The sequence below is a fragment of the Cyprinodon tularosa genome, unplaced genomic scaffold, assembly GCF_016077235.1.
Source record: "Cyprinodon tularosa strain WSP-4 unplaced genomic scaffold, ASM1607723v1 ctg30, whole genome shotgun sequence".
NCBI lineage: Eukaryota > Metazoa > Chordata > Actinopteri > Cyprinodontiformes > Cyprinodontidae > Cyprinodon > Cyprinodon tularosa.
The window spans coordinates 7,808,689-7,832,624 of NW_024039008.1; the positions used below are offsets into that span (position 1 = coordinate 7,808,689).

Below are 23,936 nucleotides of genomic sequence, written 5' to 3' on the forward strand. Positions count from 1 at the left end.
TGTGACTCCATCCTGGAGAGAAATATCAGCTGTGCTGCTTCCATCAACACCTTTGTTTAAAGATGCTGGAGATCTGCCTGTTTTCCAGTGTGGTCCTGTTTCTCTAACCGTGAATGGCTGGATGTGCTCTCTTCATCCTCTGGCATGGGAGCTGGCTCGGAGCTCGTCTGCCTGGCTGTGTGTTTCCTGGACGGGGCCGTTTTTACAGCTGCTTTTTCTATGTCTGCTTCTGTCTCCTTGAACCCCAGTGGGCCTCAGCAGATGGCCGCTCACACTGAGCCTGGTTCTACTGGAGGTTTCTTCCTGTTAAAAGGGAGTTTTTCCTCTCCACTGACGCTACAAGAATGTTTAGTGTGAGGGATTGTATTTGAGTCAATGAGTCGATGCAATCAACTGATTTTCCCTAGATAGAACACTTTGAATCAATTTGACTGGATGATCTGGTTGAACTGTAAAGTGCCTTGAGATGACATGTGCTGTGAATTTGGCGCTATAGAAATAAACTGAATTGAATAGTCATCCCTAAGGGCCCGGACACTGGTGGTGGAGTAAGCCAGACCCACCAAGCAAAAATTGGTTGAAAAGACATGATTTACGTTCCAAACGTCTACATTTGGTTAAAAAGTGAAAAGCTGTAATTTTCAGATCACTGAAAAGACATTGCAGACCCAGTTTGCAACGTCTTTCCAACGTTTATTATTGGACTAAAGTGGGACAAAATTAGACCGACCAAACAACCTAATTTTCAATGATTGTTGGACTAAATCAAGACTATGACGGACCGACCAGACTAAGCCTAAAAACCAACGTCTAAATGATGTCTGGTGTTTGGGGGAATTGGTGCGGGAGAGAAGAACATAAAAAGGAGCCACACCAAAGGGATCTTTAAAGATGATTTACTGGAGCAGAATAAGGGACATGGCAGGAGGTTCAGGTGAAGCTGCAACAGTCTTTTACATTGAATTTACGCTTAAGCTTGAGTTTTAGTAGTTGGAAAAAGAGGAACATAAAATGTAACTTTACTTACAGCCATTTGAAAAAAAAGAAAATATAATTTAAGACAGTTTTATTTTTCAAAACTTTTACGTTGGAAAAAACAAGGAGGACAAATACATATTTGTCAGTGTTTTATTTTGATGTTTTTCCTGTCTGAAATCTGAATATCACAGTATGACAGAAATCATAAAAGATATATATTCTTTTTCGCTTCAGTAAAGTGGTTTTCATACAGTCATTATTTCCATTTCAGTGCATATACAAAGAAACATCAATGAAATATAGACATTTTCACGGTGGCCACAGAGTTGTCATATCAGAGCAGGACGCTGGACGCCAGCATTTTCAAATGTAAGATTGGAACCTTGCAATTTGAAATCCAATTTTAAAAGCTTTTCCTAATATCACATTTTCTATGTCTATTCTGGTCCCTGAGCTTTCTGGAAAGTAACTCTGTCATTGGTAAGAGTGCCACGCTTGGTGAACAAAATGACAAATAACCTGGTTTTTATTGTGCTCAGGGACCAGAAGTGTCACAGAAAGGGTAAATTAAGCAAATCAAAAACAAAATGCAATCTAAAAAAGGATTTGAAAATGCAAGTTGAAAAAGAAAATGGACTAAGGAATCAATTTTGTTAAATTATTAAATGTATTCATAATCAGATTTATGAATTATGGCTCTTAAATCTCCTAGTCAGAAATATGATTTGAAAATACATTTTCATATTCCAGTATTTAATACTGGATTTATAAATACAATTTACAATTCCTCTTTAATAATTAATTTTAAAATGTGCCATTAGAAAATGCTTATCAAATTGGATGTCAAATTGCCTGATTTAAAGGTCCTCCATACCTTAGACCTTATATACATTAGGGTTGTCAAAAGTATCGATACTCAAAAAAGTATCGATACTTAAAAGTTGTATCCGGATACAATACTCATTTTCAAAAGTATCGATACAGTGCTATAATAGAATTATTTTTGTTTCTTACCTGGTTTGCCTAGTGTCATTGTTATGTGTGTAAAGCATAGCCAAGGAAGGAACACCTAATTTGAATTAGTTTTTTATCAAGCTTGCTTAATATTGTGCAAAGCATACAACCTCAAAATATTGTTTATTGTATTTATTTGTCTATTTATTGTATTTTGTTTATTAATGAAAAAAATTCTGTTAAATTTTGGTGTCTTTGTTTTTATCCTTGTGGTATCGAAAATGACATCGAGTATCGAATATTTTACTTAGTATCGGTATCGAGTTTAAAAGTTTAGTATCGTGACAACCCTAATATACATGGATGCCTCATTGGATGTATATCATATTATACAGAATATTAGAGTATAGTTTAATATATAACAACATTATATTATATAATAATATTATTATATTATTATTCAGTATTTTTAAGGATTGCTCTTTGATAATCTCTATGATTTATTGAGGAAAATTAGATGTAATTTCATTTACAAAAGAGAGAAAAGTTATTATTTTGTTTTTATTTTTAAATTTTCAATACCTATGTCAAAACTTTTTCAAACTATGTTTTTTTTTTTACTATATATGCAGATTATGGAGAACATTTCTTCTTTAATCAGTTAATGTGGGACACATATATATATATATACATATATATATACATATATATCTTTTTAAGGAGTTGTGATTATCTCTGACTCGTCTTTCATGTGATTAAAATTAGTGCTAAGGCGCTTCCTATTCATTCTGCATTCTGACAGCAGCTGTCTGAATTGTGGTCCGATCCAAGATGGCCGCCCTCTAGGCACGTCGGCCTCGCTGCCGGCAGCGTCCCAATGCACATAACCTCCACATAACCCCGGAAAAGTTGCGGGGCTAGAACGGGTCACGTGACTGGTTGTACCAGTTAGACTTCCTGTTAATTCATTACTGTTTATTTATTTTTTTACTGTTTCTGAAAGCCGTGTCATTTATTTATTACCAAAGGAATCAAGCTATTGTTGAAGCATTTTGTTAATGTCAAACTCCCGTTACTCTGGAGACGGGGAGGCTAAGCTAGCACAGCTGTTAGCCTCAGAGGTTAGCTTGGTTTCTACCTGCTGAGGAGCTTCTACCTTCGCCCATAGCTCCAAACCACCCTGAGTTTATTTTGCTTTGCCAGCAGCCGCCATGGCCACTTTCCTGTCCGCACGATGCGCTGTCCGTCTGAGGACACCTGTAGGTCCGATTCATCTGAGAAGAACCGCAGCGGGGATCTCGGCTCGGTTCTATAGCAGCAGGACGGGTTCCTCTGCGGACTACCTTCACCAAAGCGTTGTTCCTTCCATGCATTACCAGAAGAGTTTACCCAGGTAGGAAAACCAATTCAAATAAACCCCTTCTACAGTACACAAGCTGTTCTAACGTTAGCAGGACCGCAATGAGACAATTTAAAGGATTTGAGCAACGAGAGAAGGTTAAAAAGGAAAGTAGGGTAAAGGGTACGTTTGATTTCTACTCCGTGACCACCAGATGGCAGTGAGAGAATTACAGTGATTGAGTCTGAAAACAATTAATGTCATGTTGTTAGGTGATCATTCTCCAACATAAACAAATTATTTTCTTTATTTTAAGAAACACAGTAATTCCCAAAGACCTTTAGGTTTGATAAAACCCAGAATTATTCCTATAAAATATGATATTCATTTAAAAAAGGGACAAAAACTAATTCAAATGGAAACAATTTTAACTATTAAGAACCTTATCCTGTAACTACCGATTTTAATCTAAATTAATGCCTTAGGCCTGATCTAAACTAATTTTCACAATTTATGTATCTGCACAAACCTTATTTTCATTTTACAGGACAAAACGCACTACGTGGGATAAGCTTTTAAAATCTATTGCATCTTAATTAACTCAAATCTTTGATCTGCTGGGATGTTTTTCACTTCATTAGGAAGATGAGTCTAAAATATAATAAAAGCTCACCTCACAAAAAAACATGATTGCTGACTGCTGAGCATATACAGGTGCTGGTCATAAAATTAGAATATCATGAAAAAGTAGATTGATTTCAGTAATTCCATTTAAAAAGTGAAACTTGTATATTATATTCATACATTACATACAAACTCATATATTTCAGATGTTTATTTTGTTTAATTTTGATGATTACAAATGACAACAAATGAAAATCTCAAATTCATCATATCAGAAAATTAGAATATTACTGAAGACCAATAAAAACAAAGGATTTATAGAAATGTTGGCCAACTGAAAAGTATGAACATGAAAAGTATGAGATTGTACAGCACTCAGTATTTAGTTGGGCCTCCTTTGGCCTGTATTACTGCAGCAATGCGGCGTGGCATGGAGTCGATCAGTCTGTGGCACTGCTCAGGTGTTATGATAGCCCAGGTTGCTCTAATAGTGGCTTTTAGCTCTTCTGAATTGTTGGGTCTGGTGTATTGCATCTTCTTCTTCACAATACCCCATAGATTTTCTATGGGGTTAAGGTCAGGAGAGTTTGCTGGCCAATTAAGAATAGGGATACCATGGTCCTTCAACCAGGTACTGGTAGCTTTGGCACTGTGTGCAGGTGCCAAGTCCTGTTGGAAAATGAAATCTGCATCTCCAAAAAGTTGGTCAGCTGCAGGAAGCATGAAGTGCTCTAAAACTTCCTGGTATGTGGCTGCGTTGACCCTGGACCTCAGAAAACACAATGGACCAACACCAGCAGATGACATGGCACCCCAAACCATCACTGACTGTGGAAACTTTACACTGGACTTCAAGCAACGTGGATGAAGTGCCTCTCTTCTTTTCCTCCAGACTCTGGGACCTTGATTTCCAAAGGAAATGCAAAATTTACTTTCATCAGAGAACATGACTTTGGACCACTCACCAGCAGTCCAGTCCTGTTTCTCTTTAGCCCAGGCAAGACGCTTCTGACGCTGTCTGTGGTTCAAGAGTGGCTTGACACAAGGAATGCGACAGCAGAAACCCATGTCTTTCATACGTCTGTGTGTGGTGGTTCTTGAAGCACTCACTCCAGCTGCAGTCCACTCTTTGTGAATCTCCCCCACATTTTTGAATGGGTTTTGTTTCACAATCCTCTCCAGGGTGCGGTTATCTCTCTTGCTTGTACACTTTTTTCGACCACATCTTTTCCTTCCCTTCGCCTCTATATTAATGTGCTTGGACACTGAGCTCTGTGAACAGCCAGCCTCTTTAGCGATGACCTTTTGTGTCTTGCCCTCCTTGTGCAAGGTGTCGATGGTCGTCTTTTGGACAACTGTCAAGTCAGCAGTCTTCCCCATGATTGTGTAGCCTATAGAACTAGACTGAAAGACCATTTAAAGGCTTTTGCAGGTGGTTTGAGTTAATTAGCTGATTAGAGTGTGGCACCAGGGGCCATCAATTTTGAACCTTTTCACAATATTCTAATTTTCTGATATGATGAATTTGAGATTTTCATTTGTTGTCATTTGTAATCATCAAAATTAAACAAAATAAACATCTGAAATATATGAGTTTGTATGTAATGTATGAATATAATATACAAGTTTCACTTTTTAAATGGAATTACTGAAATCAATCTACTTTTTCATGATATTCTAATTTTATGACCAGCACCTGTATAACGAGCCTACCTGGCTTATTATCTGCTGAAATCATAAACTACATTGGTTGTAAACCACTAAATTAAATCCTTTTTACAACCTGTTGGTTTTTGATTAATAGTCAAAGTTCCTTCAGGCGTCACATTGTGGCTTTCAACTGTTTTCAGATCTGGAAGGAGACATTTAAAGTTAGAATTCAAGAAGAGAAAAAAAGAGATTTAATCTGGTATGCCTTGACATTAGACAGGCTGATGTAAAGATAAAGATACTGAGATTTTAAAGACTTATGGTTTCAAAACCACAAGTGTAAAAAATTAAGATTCTGTCATTCATTTTAAAATGATTTTAAATAGATTCAATGGAAAGCTTACACACAGCAAACTGCTGAGGCCTGTACCAGGAAGCAGGATAACTGGGTTAGCAAGACAACTTCAGGTTTAACCCTGACTTTAAACCCTATTTATTAGTATGGGTTTATTTTCATTTGTTCAACAATCAAGTTAATTGAATAAGGTAGGCTATATAAACTGTTAAGCTTTAGAATATACAGCAAAGTTAATGTCTGTGTCATAAAACACTCCCCAATTTCAATGAGATATAAAAGCAAAGCTGAATAACAGATGCATAATACTGACATCTAGTGGTTGATGTGTAACACAGCAGTTGTTCTGTTGCAGATAATCTCTAATTTGGGGATCTCCCAAACTGGGTATTTTAATCAGATTGATCAAAACCTTTGAAAAACCAGCTTTAAACTGATTACGTGATCCTGGATCCCAAAGGATCAACAAAGTTGTATCCATTTCATCGATGAAACATTTTGAATAATCTAATTATAATGTAAAAATATAATTGAACTTGATTGATCTCACATTGGAGAAATGTGTAACCACTAGTGACATGAAATCGTCCAATACAGGTCCTTTTTTTTTAGGTCGATACAGAGTATTTTAATCTCTGATATATGTATGGAATGAATTTTGTTTCATTATTGATGTAAATACCTCGTTTTATAAATAGAAATGTAAAACAAATGCAAATAAAACGAAACTGGGGAAAACTCCAAATTATTTTCTTCATATTTTCTTTGATTTTATTTTTTTAAACTTATTATTTATTTTTTTAGATTTATTTTTTTATTTTTGGGTATCTGAACTACCTTCTTTTCTAACTGTGTTTTATAGATCCTATTCCTTCACTTCTAGCCCAATATAAACACTGCTGCAAAATTAGGAGATTTAAGATAGCAGGGGCCGGTTTATACGTGAAATAGAAAGATTTATCCTCAACAATAAAATTATTTAACATAAAAAATAATAAATGTGTGTGAAATGGGCATCTAGGTGTTACCCAGCAGTAGATCAAGAAAAAATATAAAAATATGGTTTAATTTTAAGCTATGTTTAACCTTTACTTAATTAATCACAGGGCCTTGAAATTAAAATGTAAGAAGTTAAACCTGGTTTGACTCCAAATGAAACAAGCAGAGATGCAGCTGAAAATTTATGTTTTCTGTCCCTCCCTGTGAAACAGAGAAGTTCTATTTACCAGAAAAGATGGAAACATGTTTAATCAAAAAGGAGAAATATATGAAAATGTTAAAGGATGAAACATAATGTCCCTTATTTAGTGAGGAGCGGCTGATGGGATGTCATCTATGACTCAAGTTACCATGTAACACAAAATTAGATTACGGTAATACAGGGCTCCTGCAGATCCTTAAAAAGGCATTGAATTCTTCAATATAAAAATAAGGCCTTAATTGGTATTAAAATGTCTTAAATAGGTCTTTCGTAGGTCCTTAAAATTGTCACCAAGTAATAAATACCGTAGGATTTTATTTTTGTAATTCATACAAAAAATTTAAATAATTCATTTTTTGACATTTACTAAACGGCTTAGCTGTAAACATTATTAGGTCCATCCTGACAGCAGAACCAATAAAAAAAGATATTGCAAACAGACCTTGGAGTGATGCGCCAATAACTAGGGGTGTAACATAAAATGAAAATCGGCGATCCAGCCAAGAGTTTCCTGCATGGCTAAAAACGGTACCAGTTAATGTTTATGAGTAATGGCGTATTTTGAGCGAGAAGTCATTCAGGCTCGGCACAATGGGAATCAAAGCTGTGGAGTCGGACGTGAAGAGTGAAAAACAAAGCGTTTAATTAAGTTACAGAGAAGCAGCAGCTATTTTCCAGTTCTGTATCACCCTTGTCTCTGCAAGGCCTAAAAAAAAGCCCAAATCTCCGGATAATGTTTGGTGGTTCGCCTACAATGAAAGCACAGCTATTATGGACTTCGAGTAGAGATCAAAACAAAGTTTGTGAAATCCATTCATTAGTTAAAAATATATCTATTATTAGTGTGTTTTTAGCTTTCTTCCTATATGGAAAGTTTTTCAAAATTGTAAACATTTCTACTGGGCCAGAAAGTAACGATTTATGTTAAAATAAGCATCAGGTTAAATTTGTCACAACCAGGTTTTCTTGTTTTTATTGTGAAGTTGGTCTAAAGTAGGGGTGGAACAGTTCACAATTATGTCTTGTAAAGTACAGCGCGTGTTGCAAAATGCTTGCACACTGTTGCACTTTTATCCACAGCTTTCTTTCCGCCGTCATCGTAGGTCACTCTAAATGCAAAGTGGTCCCATACAGCAGACCTATAAAGTGCTGCTGGCGCGTCTTCCAACTCCTGTTCTTTCCCACTCGCCATACCCACACAATTCTCCACAACAACTGATTCTTTTCTGCTACACCCGGCTACTCTGCTTCACCTCTTCTTCTTGTTTACTACTGGTGGTTGGCTTTGGTCGCAGTACCGCCACCTTCTGCTCTGGAGTGTAAACGCTTCGCCTATGAGAAAAAGGAGCAGCGCATGAACCGAACGCAACACACGCGAACCGAACCGAGACAGTCGAACCGAACGGTTCGGACGGTTTTCATAAACCGTTCCATCCCTAATCTAAAGTTTATTTCAAGGGACAAAAAAAGTCTTAAAAAGTCTTGAATTTAACTTGCCTTATGTTGTAGGAACCCTGCAATAGATAAAAACCCTAAAGGTGATACCTGCAGTTCTGTGTGTTTTTTCTTTTATGCATCCTGTGGATTAGTAACAGCATCTCATCTTCCTTTCCAACCAGCAGCTGAAACTTTCTTCTCACTGAAGGTCTTTCTTCTTTCTCTGCTCCTCAGACTCCCCATCCCCAAACTGGAGGACACCATCAGGAGGTATCTAGCTGCCCAGAAGCCTCTGTTGGACGATGCCCAGTTTGCGTAAGTTCCTACCAGGATTGTAATTTATTTTCATCACTTGGTGCTGGAATGTTTACATGTAGCCTTTTTAAACTTTTCTCCTCAGAAAAACTGAGAAGTTGGCTCAGGAGTTCCAGAGCGGCGTAGGGAAACAGCTGCATGAGGAGCTGGTGGCTCAGGACAAGAACAACAAGCACACTAGCTACATCTCAGGTGAGGGCGTCGGCGTCTAACGGCGTCGCAGAGCGTCTCCCTCACCAACCAGTCTGTTTCACCCTCAGGTCCCTGGTTCGACATGTACCTGTCGGCACGCGACTCCGTGGTGCTGAACTCCAACCCCTTCATGTCCTTCAACCCCGATCCAAAGGCGGAGCACAACGAGCAGCTGGTGCGGTCGACCAACATGGTGTGCTCGGCCGTGCGCTTCATGAAGACCCTGCGGGCGGGTTTGCTGGAGCCGGAGGTTTTCCATCTGAACCCAGCGAAGAGCGACACGGACCGCTTCAAGAACTTCATCCGCTGGGTCCCGTCCTCCCTGTCCTGGTACGGAGCCTACATGGTGAACGCGTACCCCCTCGACATGTCGCAGTACTTCCGCCTCTTCAACTCGACCCGCATCCCGAAGCGCGGTCGAGACGAGCTCTTCACCGACGACAGAGGCCGCCACCTGCTGGTGATGAGGAAGGGCAACATGTACGTCTTCGACGTCGTGGACAGAGACGGGGGTCTGGTGAAACCGGCGGAGATCCACTCCCACCTGAAGTACATTTTGTCCGACGCGACGCCGGCGCCCTCGCTCCCTCTGGGCGTCCTGACCAGTGAGAACAGGGACGTGTGGGCAGGGCTGAGGGAGAAGCTAGTCGCTGCTGGAAACGCTGAGGCGCTGGGGTTGGTCGACAGCGCCCTCTTCTGTCTCTGTCTGGACGACGAGAGCATGCGGGACCACATCCACATCTCCCACAACATGCTGCACGGCGACGGCTGCAACCGCTGGTACGACAAGTCCTTCAGCATCATCGTCACCAAGGACGGACAGGCGGCCATCAACTTCGAACACGCTTGGGGCGACGGCGTCGCCGTGCTCCGCTTCCAGAACGAGGTGTTCAAAGACACCACTGAGAAGCCGCTGGTGCATCCAGGCTCCGCCCCGGCCGCTGTGGACTCGGCCTCCGCCGTCCGCAAGCTGCAGTTCCACCTGGACGGGCAGCTGGAGAACGGCATCCGCGCAGCCAAAGAGAACTTTGACTCCGCCGTATCGAAGCTCACCATCGACGCCATGGAGTTCAAGAAAGGTGGGAAGGAGCTGCTGAAGAAGAGCAAGCTGAGTCCGGACGCCGTCGCCCAGCTGTCCTTTCAGATGGCCTTCCTGCGGCAGTACGGTCAGACCGTGGCCACATACGAGTCCTGCAGCACGGCGGCGTTTAGGCACGGGCGCACCGAGACCATCCGCCCGGCCACCGTGCACACCAAGCGCTGCTCGCACGCCTTCGTTCATGAGCCCAGCAGGCACAGCGTGGAGGAGCTGCGGGCGATGCTCAACGAGTGCTCCAAGTACCACGGACAGCTCACCAAGGAGGCGGCCATGGGTGGGTTCAACCTGAAACACTTAAAACAATACAGACAAAGATGGCCGCAGAAACACAGGGTTAGGAAATAAAACATTCATCTAGAAACAGTTTAGTACAAAAAAATGCAAACAAATCCAACCAGTTTGTAAACTCTTCAGTCAGAGACACTCCAGCTCTATCAGCTTTCTCTGGGATCAGGATCGATTTTTGATCCATAACGGTGCAGCTTCACCTGGAAGCTTGCTGGGAAGTTCATCTCCTTCCAGGTTTTAGTTTTCTAACAAATACTGAGTATTCGGAATTTTAATACTGAGTATTTTAATCCCCGTTATATACATTTGGAATTAATTTTGTTTCATTATTGATGCAAATACCTTGTTTTATAAATAGAAATGTAAATAGAAATGTAAAACAAATGGAATCAAATGAAACTGGGAAAAACTTCTTTCCATATTCCATTTAAAAGAAAGTTCTTTGCTTCAAGCAATAATGGAACAAAATTCACTCCATAATTTGCACAATTTGCTGCAATTTTAGCCAGTTTTGCTTTTTCTTTCTCCGTTTACCTGAAAACAATACTGAGTATTTTAATCCCTGTTATATACATTTGGAATTAATTTTGTTTCATTATTGATGCAAATACCTTGTTTTATAAATAGAAATGTAAATAGAAATTTAAAACAAATGGAAATCAAATGAAACTGGGAAAAACTCGTTTCCATATTCCATTTAAAAGAAAGCTATTTGCTTCAAGCAATAATGGAACAAAATTCACTCCATAATTTGCACAATTTGCTGCAATTTTTTCAGTTTTGCTTTTTCTTTCTCCGTTTACCTAAAAACAATGATGCAATGCAAAAAAGCATTAGTGTCTATTTAAACAAAAATAAGCATTTATTAACAAGTCGATCAAAAGCAAATGAACAGAGCATAAAAAAACGGAGGCAGCAGCGATGCTGTCGCTTCCTCTGATCTCTGCTTAACGCTCTAATGAAAAGAAAAACCTGCTAACTTCGCCAAAATGATCAGCTGGACGATCAATCTTTGTATCCTAAAGTCCTACTAGTGCTTTCTGTGTAGAAGCATGACCAGGGCATAATGCTGCCATCACCATGCTTCACTCAGGAAATGAGTTCTAATGGTGTCCATCAAACATATGATCTAAATTCTTTTTTATTAGGCATCATCAAGTCTTAAAAGGGCCAATTATACCTGTATAAATAAAACTGCTTTGATATTAGAACTTTATTTATTTCGGTTTTATCTACTTGTAAAGAAAATCCGGCTTTATTTCATGACTCGATTCACCTTTAAAGGCCGTATTTACCCTGGAGTTTCATCTAGTGTGACGGTCTAAAAAACATTACCTATTGTTATCCCACTCCTGAAACGGTATTTATTTACTTCCTGGTTCCTTAGCCAATCATATGAGAGGTCCCTCTTTTTCCAGAACAGAGTGCAGCGTTTAGTAATTTAATGTTGATGACAAGAGCAGCAGACTGTAGAACAGGTTGTTTATTTAAAGCAAAGTGACGTATTTTTTTGTCCTTTGTGTCTGAGCAGGACAAGGATTTGACCGCCACCTGTTTGCCCTGCGTTACCTCGTCAACTCTAAGGGCCAGGCCCTGCCCAGCCTGTTCACAGACCCCGCCTACGCCGCCATAAACCACAACATCCTGTCCACCAGCACGCTCACCAGCCCCGCCGTCAGCCTCGGAGGCTTCGCTCCGGTGGTTCCGGACGGGTTCGGCGTCGGTTACGGAGTCCACGACAACTGGATCGGCTGCAACGTGTCCAGCTATCCTGCTCGTAACGTCCATGAGTTTCTGCAGTGCGTCCACAAGTCTCTGGAGGACATCTTCAGTGTTTTGGAAGGAAAATCTCTCAGCTAAATGTAAAAAAATAACCATGACGACAACAGTAAACATTCTGGCATTATCAAGACTTTGAATGAAGAGAATGAAGAATTAAAAGTAAAGTAATGTTTACTTCTGAGTTTTGATGTTGGGATATTGAGGAATGATCGACATGTCAACAGGCAGCTTCAGAGACTCCAACCTAATGGACCCCAACCTGGAAATGGATGTCGTGCCTTAATGTGAAAAACAGAACCGATCTTTACTGTAATTCGTGTTATTTAACCAGCTCCACTTGGTTGTAGCCTTATTCTGCTTGATTGTCTTTTACAATAAAACTTAATTATTCCACACATGCTTATCAGTCCCAATTATCCCCTTCATTTCCTAATTCCATTATTTTCCAAACAAATTTCCTTCTTTTTCATGTTTTTCTAATATTCTAGATATTATAGCAGCTTTAATATTGATCCTATAATAATGTGATGGGTCGAGTATCACCAATGCAAAGGTCACGTATTAGCAAACCAGGGTCTGAACCCACCTGCTGGCTACTCCAGACCGACCCTGATTTAAAACCAGGGTTTCCGCAGATCATTAAAAATCATTAAATAATTTTTTTAACTTAGGCCTTTATTGGCATTAAAATTAATGTGTATATTGTGGCATTCAAAATGCTTTATTAATTTTTTTTAATAAAGACAATTTCGTTATATTTGCGTGGAACTGCTTCTGGTTGATCACAAAGCTGTATGTTCAGAAAAGAAGCTTGAGAATGGGGGGGGGGGAGCAAATTTAAACAAAAGTGGCTGGAAAACGAGGAATTCGGGACATGGCTGCAGCCTGTCGACGGGCACCTGTTGGTGGCATTAAAATTATTTTTAAGAGCATTAATAGAGCATTAAAAAGCATTATATTTGAGTAATTCATTCTTGTATAAACCCTGTAAAACATTTATAAATTACCGCATGTTGTCCGACGACAGTGTCTAAAAATCACTTGCGCCGCTTCTCCTGTTTGTACGGTAAAGCTCTCCAGAGCTTCCGGGACCAGTCTACACGTGATACAAATTAGCCAATGAGCTTTCAGTCTGGGATTCCGTTGCTAGCAGTGGTGTCGAAAGTACACACATTTGTTGCTTAAGTAGAAATATAGATACTGCAGTTAAAAAACACCCTTGTAAAAGTTGAAGTATCAACTTTACTTCTTTACTCAAGTAAAAGGGTAAAACTATGTGCACCAAAAACTATTTAAAGTATAAAGTAACCTTTAAAAAAAAAAAAAACAGCCAGATGCCACTATATTAATTGAAAGCTCAATTTTTCGACTATCTCGAAGAATTGTTTGAGATAGGGCCAAGGATGAGGGAGGTCTTGTTGGTCTCCGTCTCCCGATACGCTCTCGCCTGTGTCCAACCTTTCAGGCATTTCAACATCTTTTTCTGAATCCGACATTGTAGCATGGCATAGACAATTCACGTTAGCAGTTTGAAGAACACCTGCTTGCTTCTGATGATTTCCTTTAGCTAACCAATGAGTGTTTGCGTTCTATGACTCATCCAATCACACTAGTTTTCACTAGATGTGGATGGAGCCAATGATCTGCATTGGATGGAGCACATGATGAGAAATAAATATTTATAAGCATTAAACCGAAGCCAAGAGTAACGAGTAACGTTTGTTTTACAAATGTAAGGAATAGAAAGTACTGATACTTGTTTGAAAAGTCTTTTGTGTTTGAAGGCTAAACATGGGACATTTTTCATGTCTTTGCAGCTTTAATGTTTATAATTTTTATTTATTTTGACCTGGAGAGGAAAAAAAAATTCCAAATGTTCTGTTTCTCCTCCTCTCTCTTTCTGATCTTTTAAGAAACAGCTGAAGATGAGCTCCAAACTGTGTAGAGGTCTGTGTACTAATCACGCTTTTAATGCCATTAAAACATGCTCCATTAATCGGTATTTTCACTCTATTTGCAAATGTATTTCAATAGCAAAGCTGTTTAAGATTCATTTGTTACTTTGATAGAAACTTTGAAGAAGCACACTAAGTCCATGTCAGCTAATTTAATACTACAGCGGCTATAATCGTCACATAGGGATGAAAACAGACATAAGTGGAAAAAAAAAAACACTACCACTCTGCTCTCCACTTAACTTTATTAGGTACACCTGTCCAACTGCTCGTTAACACTTAATTTCTAAGCAGCCAATCACATGGCGGTAACTCAGTGCATTTAGGCATGTAGACATGGTCAAGACAATCTCCTGCAGTTCAAACCCAGCATCAGTATTGGGAAGAAAGGTGATTTGAGTGACTTTGAACGTGGCATGATTGTTGGTGCCAGAAGGGCTGGTCTGAGTATTTCAGAAACTGCTGATCTACTGGGATTTTCACGCACAACCATCTCTAGGGTTTACAGAGAATGGTCCGAAAAAGAAAAAACATCCAGTGAGCGGCAGTTCTGTGGGCGGAAATGCCTTGTTGATGCCAGAGGTCAGAGGAGAATGGCCAGACTGGTTGGAGCTGATAGAAGGGTAACAGTGACTCAAATAACCACCCGTTACAACCAAGGTGGGCAGAAGAGCATCTCTGAACGCACAGTACGTCGAACTTTGAGGCAGATGGTGTGGGGAATATTTTCTTGGCACTCTTTGGGCCCCTTGGTACCAATTGAGCATCGTTGCAACGCCACAGCCTACCTGAGTATTGTTGCTGACCATGTCCATCCCTTTATGACCACAATATACCCAACTTCTGATGGCTACTTTCAGCAGGATAATGCGCCATGTCATAAAGCTGGAATCATCTCAGACTGGTTTCTTGAACATGACAATGAGTTCACTGTACTCAAATGGCCTCCACAGTCACCAGATCTCAATCCAATAGAGCATCTTTGGGATGTGGTGGAACGGGAGATTCGCATCATGGATGTGCAGCCGACAAATCTGCGGCAACTGTGTGATGCCATCATGTCAATATGGACCAAACTCCCTGAGGAATGCTTCCAGCACCTTGTTGAATCTATGCCACCAAGAATTGAGGCAGTTCTGAAGGCAAAAGGGGGTCCAACCCGTTACTAGCATGGGGTACCTAATAAAGTGGCCGGTGAGTGTATACACAACGTGCCATACAGTTTTTTTTTGCATAAGTCAAAACCTTTGTGTTTTAACACAAAGTAACCTGCAATGGCAATTAAGATCCACTAGGTGTCAGTATGGAGAAAGACAGTATCAACAGTTTGGCTAAAGAACTGGAACATTTCAAACATCACTACATGTTGGGTTAGCCTACGGAAGAGGAATAGGGCCACTGGAAAAAAAAAAAAAAAGTTAACTGATTTTTACATTTTATTTCAGTTTAACATGGGAAAAAAGTCAGAATTCTGACTTTATTCTCAGAATTCTGACTTTTTATTGTCAGAATTCTGAGATTAGTCAGAATTCTTAGAAAAAAGTCAGAATCCTAAGAAAAAAAAGTCAGAATTCTGACTAACCCCCCCCCCCCCCCCCCCCCATGTTAAACTGTAATAAAATTTAAAAATCAGTTAACTTTTTTTTTTTCCCAGTGGCCCTAATTCTCTTCCGTAGTTAGCTGCAGTTGTTAGAGCGAAGTGAAAATGTTTCCAGAATATTCACATTTAGGCGCCAGACTCTAGTTACCTCGTATTAAATGCAGGCTTTTAATTATTTATGGTAGTTTGTAAAACTTCCATAAAAAAAGTTTTTTCCTCTGCTTGGTATTTTCTACACTCCAGTTTAATCTGAATTTAAATTATCTCCATTTAGTAAGTTTTGACTTCATTTTTTTTCTTGAATTGGGAGAAGTCCGGCAAACCAAATGTTTCTTGACAAATTTATTCTTCCTATACTTGGCCTTAAATATGTATGTTTGCACGTTCCAAACACTTTCAAATGATTTAAGCAGACCAATGTTCTACTTCTACTTTTCTCATATCTTACAAAATGAGAAGGACCAAGTTTCTAGTTTTATTGTTTATTCAAAATAAAAACCAAAAGCAAAATGTACAAAAGCGGTGGTTGAACAAAAACATCAGCTAACGTAACCAAAATGTTCCAACGGCGCGTTCTAGATGGGCTTGATCTTGAAGTGTAGCCCGATCAGACTGAAGACCAGACACTTCAGATCCTGGACCAGATAATAAAACACACGGAGACCTTCAGGGTCCCTGAAACAGAGCAAAGATCAACGTTCAGAACTTCAAACAGAAGCAAACAGCAATAAACGGCTCTGTCAGGTAAGCAGAACGCACTTAGACTGGTTGACATCGATCAAGGAGCCGATTTTGGAAGTTGTGAACGAAATGTGCTCGTCTCCAATGACGATCTCCAACTCCTGAAAACAAACAAAACCATGATTAATACGACTCGACTTACCGGTGCTGAGGACATGATCAGGTCCATACAAAAAGGGACAATGAAAAGAAATATTAGCTAAGTAAAGATTTTATTGAAAAAAAAAATTGGATTTTTAAAAGTGATGAAAAGGTATGAAGGTTTTCAAGCTTCTTAATAGAAAACGTTCATTTCTAAGAAAACAAAACCAATATTACAAATTTGCGGAAGTGTAGCTGATCAGATTTATTCGATATTAGTTATATCATTTAAAAGTATCAAATAAAAAATAACCCAGGTACCAGCTTTGTTTACTGTTAAACTCCGTTTAGATGAGAGGTTCAACCTGAGACCCATAAATAATAAACAAAGTGGGGACCCTCTAAAAATAATTAAAATTTTCTCCAATTATATTCATTTTCAAATATTTTTTTAAAATCCAAGTTAATGGTTTCACTCAAATCTTATTTTTTTTACCCCATATTTTACAATTATTTGCTGTAATATTTGATTCGTGTGTTTGAGAGATAAATAAATATCTGATCTAATTTCATTTCCTCATACATTCTCGTTGAACAAGATAAAATACATTCTCATATATTTCCAGGTATATTTTGACTTTTGGGGATTAAATAAAATTGGCAGTGGAAACCATAAGCAACCCCTACTTTTGGAACTCATAGATTAGATGCGTCTCCATTTCAACGCACCTGAATCAGGTGATTAACGCTGCGTCTCATTTTAACCGGAAAGATTTAAAACAGTCAGAATCCCAAGCCTGATCACCAAAACCGACTTCTGCTTTAATGATGGCTGCTACTCACATTAGCGGTCATAAAACTCTAAAGGCCAATTCATGCTTCTGATGCATCGCCTCTGCAACCGTCAAATCTGTCTCTGTGCAAGACCACGCCCCCCTTCCCTACGTTTGGTGCCATTCTTAAAAACAGAGGAACAATGGACAACTACGACAAAAGGTTAATTTAGGAGGTTCTGAAGTACAATCCGTCAAAGTTCTCCAATAGGCTCCCCCTTGCGCTTTGACAGGAAACTGCTGTGCGTCCCTAGAAATCCCAGATCGAGAGTGCAGAAGCATACCAGCAAAACTGGTTCACAGCCAGACCCAAGCGATATTTGATGTGTGCGTTTGCAGAATGGTTTCCTAGCAGGTCTTTATTAGTTATCATATTTCATATTTCAGTCATATATCTACCACTCAGTGTTAATGAATAAGACAAGATATTTCTGCTATGTTTAAATGAACCAAACACAGTGTAGAACAATTAATTAAACATTTCAACTATTTATTAAAGGTATAGTGGACGATGATCTTTTTTCCGGGTGGATCATCTAAAGAATTTTTTCTCCTTATTGTCAATCATTCTGTTGGTATGTTTACATAAGGCCGTCCTATGTGTCACATCTTCCCTTAACAGTGGTAAGTGACACAATGGAAAAATTGCAAATATTCTTTTGGCAAGTAAGCTAGTATGAGCGATGCAAAAAAATTACTTTTTAACAGAGCATGCACAAGGAGAAATGGGCTCATGCATGCTCTTGCACGCATTTAATAGGTGCTTAATATATATATATATATATATATATATATATATATTCTTATTTTTATTTTTTTACTCATTTGGGTGGGTCTTTTCAAAAATTCGCAAAAATCCTCCACTATACCTTTAACTACTTCCTAATAAACAGGGGCTTATCTGTCAATAGGAGCACCAACAAAGTAGACTTTATTTTTGTTTGCATCGTTTTTCTTTTAAGAAAAAACCTCTTAATTTTACCTGTATGTAACCTCCAGTGCATTTAAAGCAGGCAAACCATAAAGTATAAACCATAAACCGCGGTGGGTGTTTTAGGGAAACACCGACCTAACTACACAAAAGGATGTGAGACTTTAAGCAAAGGGAGAAATTAAATAATAGTCTGATTTCACCCAAAACTAATTTCTGCTGATGTTAAAAAAAACCTAAAAGACTGAAAACAATTTTGTTCTGTTGAAAAGCAAAGAGAGGAAGAAACTGAGATGATTCTCCTGGAGGTTTCTTCCCATTAAAATGGAGTTTTTCCTCTCCACTGTCACTACAAGTGTGCTTAATTTAAAGGGGGTTGCATTTGAGTCAATTAGTCGATGCAATCAACTGGTTTTCCTTAGATAGAAAACTTTGAATCCGTTTGACTGGATGATCTGGTTGAACTGTAAAGTGCCTTGAGATGATGTGTTGTGAATTGGCGCTACAGAAATAAACTGAATTGAAGATGACAAACCTGTCTGCCAACCCGGTCAGGAGGCGGCCACAGGGCATCATCCTCCTTGGTGATTTCACTGTCATCTATGATGCGTTTCAGCTCCTCCATCACACTTTTGTGTACATATGCCTGGATGGTAGGAGTAAAAAAAAAAAACATCAGAAAATAAATCTCCACCTAATGTGGAAAATTATCTTTTCAAAATAAAAAAGACATAGCAACGATCCTACTACAAAGATAAATATAAAATTTAAACACAGGCGGTCATTTATTCCAGATAAACATGTCTGGAGTCAAAATTAATGGAACTAAAAATTACCATACTTTACCTCTTTCCTGATCATGACGTCATTCTTGTAGTTGCTGTTGTTTGCGTATCTGAGTTTACCTATAAGAAAGAATTTGCATCAAATAAACACAATGAATGATTTTCACATGAGGTTCAGACACGGACATTAAACGCCGCATGGCTCGTTTGATCCAATCATCAACCCTTAGATTATTACTGAGGTCTTTTTAAAATACGCCTATAGATAACAGGGAGACTCTGAATGCCTCCTGACGTGATATACTCTCACATTTTGATCTATGGTTTATACATCTTGCTCGCTTGGTTCGTTTAGGATCCGCTGCGGCCTTCAAGGAGCTAGCTGCTAACATCGCTAGCATCACCAGAGGAAGCTAGAGCCAAAGTTTTACCGCCAAACACTCACCGTCGGGTCTGAATTCAAACTCCAAGAACTCATGTCCAAACTTTCCCTTATGTCCCACATAATATCTCAAATAAAAATCACTCGTGGACATATTTAAACGCTAAATTGTGTTATTTTTAGTGAAGTATCGCGCACAGAGCTAGCAGGTACAGCTCACTGCTCTAGCTTCAGCGGCAATGTGCGCATGCGCACTGAGACCCTCTGTGAGTATTTCCTCAGTTTTGTCTTACAGGCGTTTCCAAACCCCTGTTATCAAAGAGAGATTTTCTCTGCAGGCATTAAATGGGAGTTTAGCATTGAACTGATGTGCTTTGAAGCATCCTTTCTTCCTACTTTTTTTATTTATTTATTTTTAAACATATCTTTATTACGTTTTCCAACTTATACAGACAAAAAAAAAAAACCCACACAGTGAAAGACAGGAAAAATAAAATAAATAAAAATAAGTAAGTCAATAAATAAAACTAAATCAGGAAAATCTGTAACAATATGTTCAAAAAAGAATAATAAGAGTACGGATAGTACAGAAAAAACACTGAAAAAAAACACAAAAACATATAACAACATTAAAGCCCAGATTAATTAATCAATTAAAATGATACATAACTAGATATCCAGGCATTACAGTGTCACTATAATAATTGGTTGAATTCACACGCAAGTATGGTTCCCTCTAGGAATCTTAGACCAAATGAGTCCATAGAGTCCCTTCTGTATAGTCCGTGCACTCTCTATACCGATGTTATCTAAGAATGGATCCCACATTTTGTAAAATAAAAGAGGTTTGTCCTTAAACCAGTGGGTCATTGCTTCCATTGAAATTAGTTCCCTCATTCTCTGTAACCACTGTGAAAGTGTAGGAGGTTTGTCAGAGATCCACTGAAGTAGAACACACCATCTGGCACCAAAAAGAAGAACATCTAGCAGTGTCCGCATAAAATAATTTATAGTAAGTTCAGACCAGGATGTAAACCAAGGATACAAAGCAGTGGGGTTAGGTCCAGATCCTTACTAAATATGTCAGAAATTTCTTTATAGTCCTTTATCCAGAAATTTGTAGTGAGAGGGCAGTCAAAGATGCAATATTAGTATGTTCCCTCTGATATCTTGCATTTATTACAGTATTTTGAAAGTGTGGGGTTAAATGTTTTCCTTAATATTGGTGTAATCTGGAGTCTATGGGTGATTTTAAATTGTTGTTCCACAATTTTGTTGGTGGACAAGCAACCGGGAGAGTTAAGCCATACATCACCACACCTACCATCTGGGATTGATGTCCCCAGATCAGCCTCCCAGAGCAATTTAAGATGACTTATGCCCTCAGCTGTGGGGAACAGAGCACCATATAACCTGGTTATGCTGTTCAATTTAAACGTTATAAAGTGCAAATAGAGTTTAGTTTAGTTTAGAAATTGTTATAATCAATTCGCTGTACCTTGATATGGGAAGCAAAATTATGTGAATTGATTATTAATTCACCAGAAACATCTGGTTAAGAAAATCTAATGATATTAATAAATAAATTTTATAATGTGGGGTAAAAACACTAATGATTTTTAAAATAACTAACTAACAAAAAAAAAAAAAAAAAAAAATATATATATATATATATATATATATATATATATATATAAATACATAAATAGGGCCTTATAAATAATAAATAATAGATGAATAGGGCTAAATTGAATTAGCAATGATTCATATAAATCATAAATGGAATATAAAAGCAGAAATATGTTGCATTTATTACAGTTTATCGTGGAAAGCTCTGATGATTGTTCACTCTGGTATTTTAAGTTAAATCAAAGTTAAGAAAGCCAAAAATGGTGGAAAATACACATTATTACACTATTTTAAAGGACATTTTAGCTGTATCCCCATCTTTATACCATCTAATTAATAGATGGTATAAATAATATTATAGGGAAAATATTTATTAAACCATTAAATGTAAAAAAAAAAAAAAGGCTTCGTCCACAAGTCAAATATATGCCTGAAAGACAAAACAGAGGGTGTAGTCACGATTCATAAGTTTACGTCGCATTTTATTGACGTCATCAACACCGAGGTTCCAACTGGAGCCGCTCTGTTTGTCGCTGCACGTGTAAAATCCAAACTATCCGCCATGGCGGGCTCGTTCTCTCAGCAGCTGGAGGAGCTTCTGAATCCGTTACCGAAGTTCGCGGATCCGGAGGATGACGCCGAGGAGGCGACCAAAGCGCGCGTGGTCGACAGGTTCAGCGAGGAAGAGCAGGATGACCTCGGCGTGGGAGCCATGATCAGTGCCCTCCGCAAACAGAGCTCCTCTCTGCTCCTGGAAACAGACAAGAGGTATGCAGGGAGGCCGGTGTCGCGTAAGCAGCTGCTGATGGGAGCTGGAGAGGAGGAGGAGGAGGAGGAGGAGGAGGAGGATGATGAAGGTGATGATGATGGGATGGAGGAGGAAGATGACTTAGAAGAGGAAGAGGGTTCTGCAGAGGAGGATGATGATTCTGAAGATGGCTTAAAGCAGCAGCTGGATGATGATGATGATGATGATGAAGAGGAGGAGGAAGACCTGGGAGAAGATGCCAAACTAGCATCACAGGTTAAGGACTCTGACGCCACTTTTACTGAAGAAGTGGACTTTTACAAGATGACTGAGGGCATGGATGACCTGGGGATGAGCGAGGATGATGAAGACGAAGGCAGTGATGAGGATGAAGGCTCTGAGGATGAGGATATGGAGGATGAAGACGCTGTCCGCACGTTTTCTAAAGACCAGGTGGACGAGGAGGTGGAGAAAGGCCTGGCGGTGAAAAACCAGCTGGCCCTGTGGGACCAGCTCCTGGAGGGCCGCATCAAAATCCAGAAGGCGCTGGTGACGGCCAACCAGCTGCCGCAGCCGCCGGCCTTCCCAGAATTCAAGAGGAGGGGTGGAGCCGAGTACGCCGACGCTCTGAAGAACGCCCACAAGGCTCTGAAAGCGCTCCAGAGGTCGCTGCTGGAGCTGCACGACCAGCTGCTGTTCCAGAGTCCGGAGACGCGCCGCATCGCCGCCGGGAGCGAGGAGGAAGAGGAGATAAACAGTGACGAGGATGATGAAGAACATGAGAGGTCGGCACGGGAAGCTGCAGCGCCAAAAAGAAAGCTGGACATGGCGGAGTACCCCGACTTCATGGCCAAACGCTTTGCAGCTTTCGAGCCTTACCGTAACGCCACGCTGCAGAAGTGGCACGACAAAACCCGCTTGGCGACGGGCAAAAGCAGCAAAGGTTTCGGAGCGTTCGAAAGGAGCGTCCTGACCCAGGTGGAGCAGGTGCTGATGGACAAAGAGCGGCTGCTGCGCCGCACCCAGACCAGGCGCTCAGAGTACCGAGTCCTGGGCAAGAGAGAGTCGTCAGCCGTGATCCCCGATGGCGTCCCGGCGGAGGGAGAGGGCGCCGAGCTTCACCTGAAGGCCAACACTCACCTGAAAGACCTGGACGAGGACATCTTTGACGACGACGACTTCTACCACCAGCTGCTGAGGGAGCTCATCGAGCGCAGGACCAGCGTGGCCGACCCCAACGACCAGGTGGCCATGGGCCGGCAGTGGCTGGCCATCCAGAAGCTGCGCAGCAAGATCAAGAAGAAGGTGGACACCAAAGCCAGCAAAGGCCGCAAAGTGCGCTTCCATGTCCACAGCAAGCTGGTGAACTTCATGGCGCCCGTGGACCACAGCTCCATGAGTGACGAGGCGCGCAGCGAGCTGTACCACGGCCTGTTTGGCCAGAACGCCTCAGCCAGAGAATAAAGACCCGCTGGAAGTTTTCAGGACGGTTCTATAGAGGTTCTCTCTGATTGGTTAGAGCTGCAGCTGGAAATAAAAATGGCTTCCTTCTGATGGGAAACATCATCTCTGTTCGCCAAATAAATGTTCCACAGCTCAGAACTTTGCTCAGTCGTTTTAAACTGTTTTAAGAACCAGATTAAATTTTTCTACAGATTCTTTGATTTATAAAAGAAATTCCTCTATTTCCATTAGCAGATTTCTCTCTATAGTTTGATAAAAGTCTAACCTCTCAGCTGGGAAACACCGGGTCTGTATGGAGCTAAATTTAGGCCCAGATTTTGCTCTAAATTTTTTATTTTACTGGAAAACAAAATTTCAAGGAAAAAATGACAGTTTCTCAGTTCACAAGCGAGGACTCCCAGAAGCCAAGAAACGCTACATGGAAAAAATTGCGAAAATTGGATATAACCTGGAATCAGTTGTTATAAGATCCTCACTTGATCATAAGCTCAACATAAAGCCTCACTTTATGACCTAAAGAAAAGTTTTCTAGTAACAGAAAAGCAATAATTGCTCAAATAAATAAAAAAAAAC

The 23,936-nt window shown here is 39.8% G+C and overlaps 3 protein-coding genes across 4 annotated transcripts; 2 read left to right on the forward strand and 1 right to left on the reverse strand.

The window, feature by feature from the left end:
* The first annotated feature begins 2,838 nt into the window (after positions 1 to 2,838).
* On the forward strand, positions 2,839 to 12,617 carry cpt2 (carnitine palmitoyltransferase 2). The gene is made up of 5 exons (XM_038291722.1): positions 2,839 to 3,325; positions 8,773 to 8,853; positions 8,939 to 9,045; positions 9,114 to 10,418; positions 11,964 to 12,617. The coding sequence occupies exons 1-5, from the start codon at positions 3,144 to 3,146 to the stop codon at positions 12,290 to 12,292; spliced, it is 2,004 nt and encodes a 667-aa protein (XP_038147650.1). The 5' UTR covers positions 2,839 to 3,143; the 3' UTR covers positions 12,293 to 12,617.
* A 3,618-nt stretch (positions 12,618 to 16,235) lies between these two features.
* On the reverse strand, positions 16,236 to 19,776 carry magoh (mago homolog, exon junction complex subunit). Its single transcript, XM_038291587.1, has 5 exons — positions 19,586 to 19,776; positions 19,202 to 19,260; positions 18,891 to 19,001; positions 16,529 to 16,611; positions 16,236 to 16,444 (listed from the first exon to the last, which is right to left on the reverse strand). Exons 1-5 carry the CDS (start codon positions 19,674 to 19,676, stop codon positions 16,345 to 16,347), a joined length of 444 nt encoding a protein of 147 aa, XP_038147515.1. The 5' UTR covers positions 19,677 to 19,776; the 3' UTR covers positions 16,236 to 16,344.
* Positions 19,777 to 21,621: 1,845 nt separating this feature from the next.
* Positions 21,622 to 23,683, forward strand: aatf (apoptosis antagonizing transcription factor). Of its 2 annotated transcripts, XM_038291788.1 has the most exons (2): positions 21,623 to 21,979; positions 22,106 to 23,683. In XM_038291788.1, exons 1-2 carry the CDS (start codon positions 21,714 to 21,716, stop codon positions 23,361 to 23,363), a joined length of 1,524 nt encoding a protein of 507 aa, XP_038147716.1. In that variant the 5' UTR covers positions 21,623 to 21,713; the 3' UTR covers positions 23,364 to 23,683. The 2 variants fall into 2 exon arrangements, with proteins under 2 accessions (XP_038147715.1, XP_038147716.1); XM_038291787.1 differs by having other exon boundaries at positions 21,622 to 23,683.
* The last annotated feature ends 253 nt before the right edge of the window (positions 23,684 to 23,936 follow it).

Coding starts and splice junctions, on each gene's coding strand:
- cpt2 (XM_038291722.1), top strand. CDS start 3,144: ATGGCCACTTTCCTGTCCGCACGATGCGCTGTCCGTCTGAGGACACCT. Junction 8,854..8,938: donor TTGGACGATGCCCAGTTTGC/GTAAGTTCCTAC, acceptor TTTTCTCCTCAG/AAAAACTGAGAAGTTGGCTC. Junction 10,419..11,963: donor CACCAAGGAGGCGGCCATGG/GTGGGTTCAACC, acceptor GTGTCTGAGCAG/GACAAGGATTTGACCGCCAC.
- aatf (XM_038291787.1), top strand. CDS start 21,714: ATGGCGGGCTCGTTCTCTCAGCAGCTGGAGGAGCTTCTGAATCCGTTA.
- magoh (XM_038291587.1), bottom strand. CDS start 19,676: ATGTCCACGAGTGATTTTTATTTGAGATATTATGTGGGACATAAGGGA. Junction 19,261..19,585: donor GTTTGAATTCAGACCCGACG/GTGAGTGTTTGG, acceptor TCTTTCTTATAG/GTAAACTCAGATACGCAAAC. Junction 16,445..16,528: donor ATCGATGTCAACCAGTCTAA/GTGCGTTCTGCT, acceptor GCTCTGTTTCAG/GGACCCTGAAGGTCTCCGTG.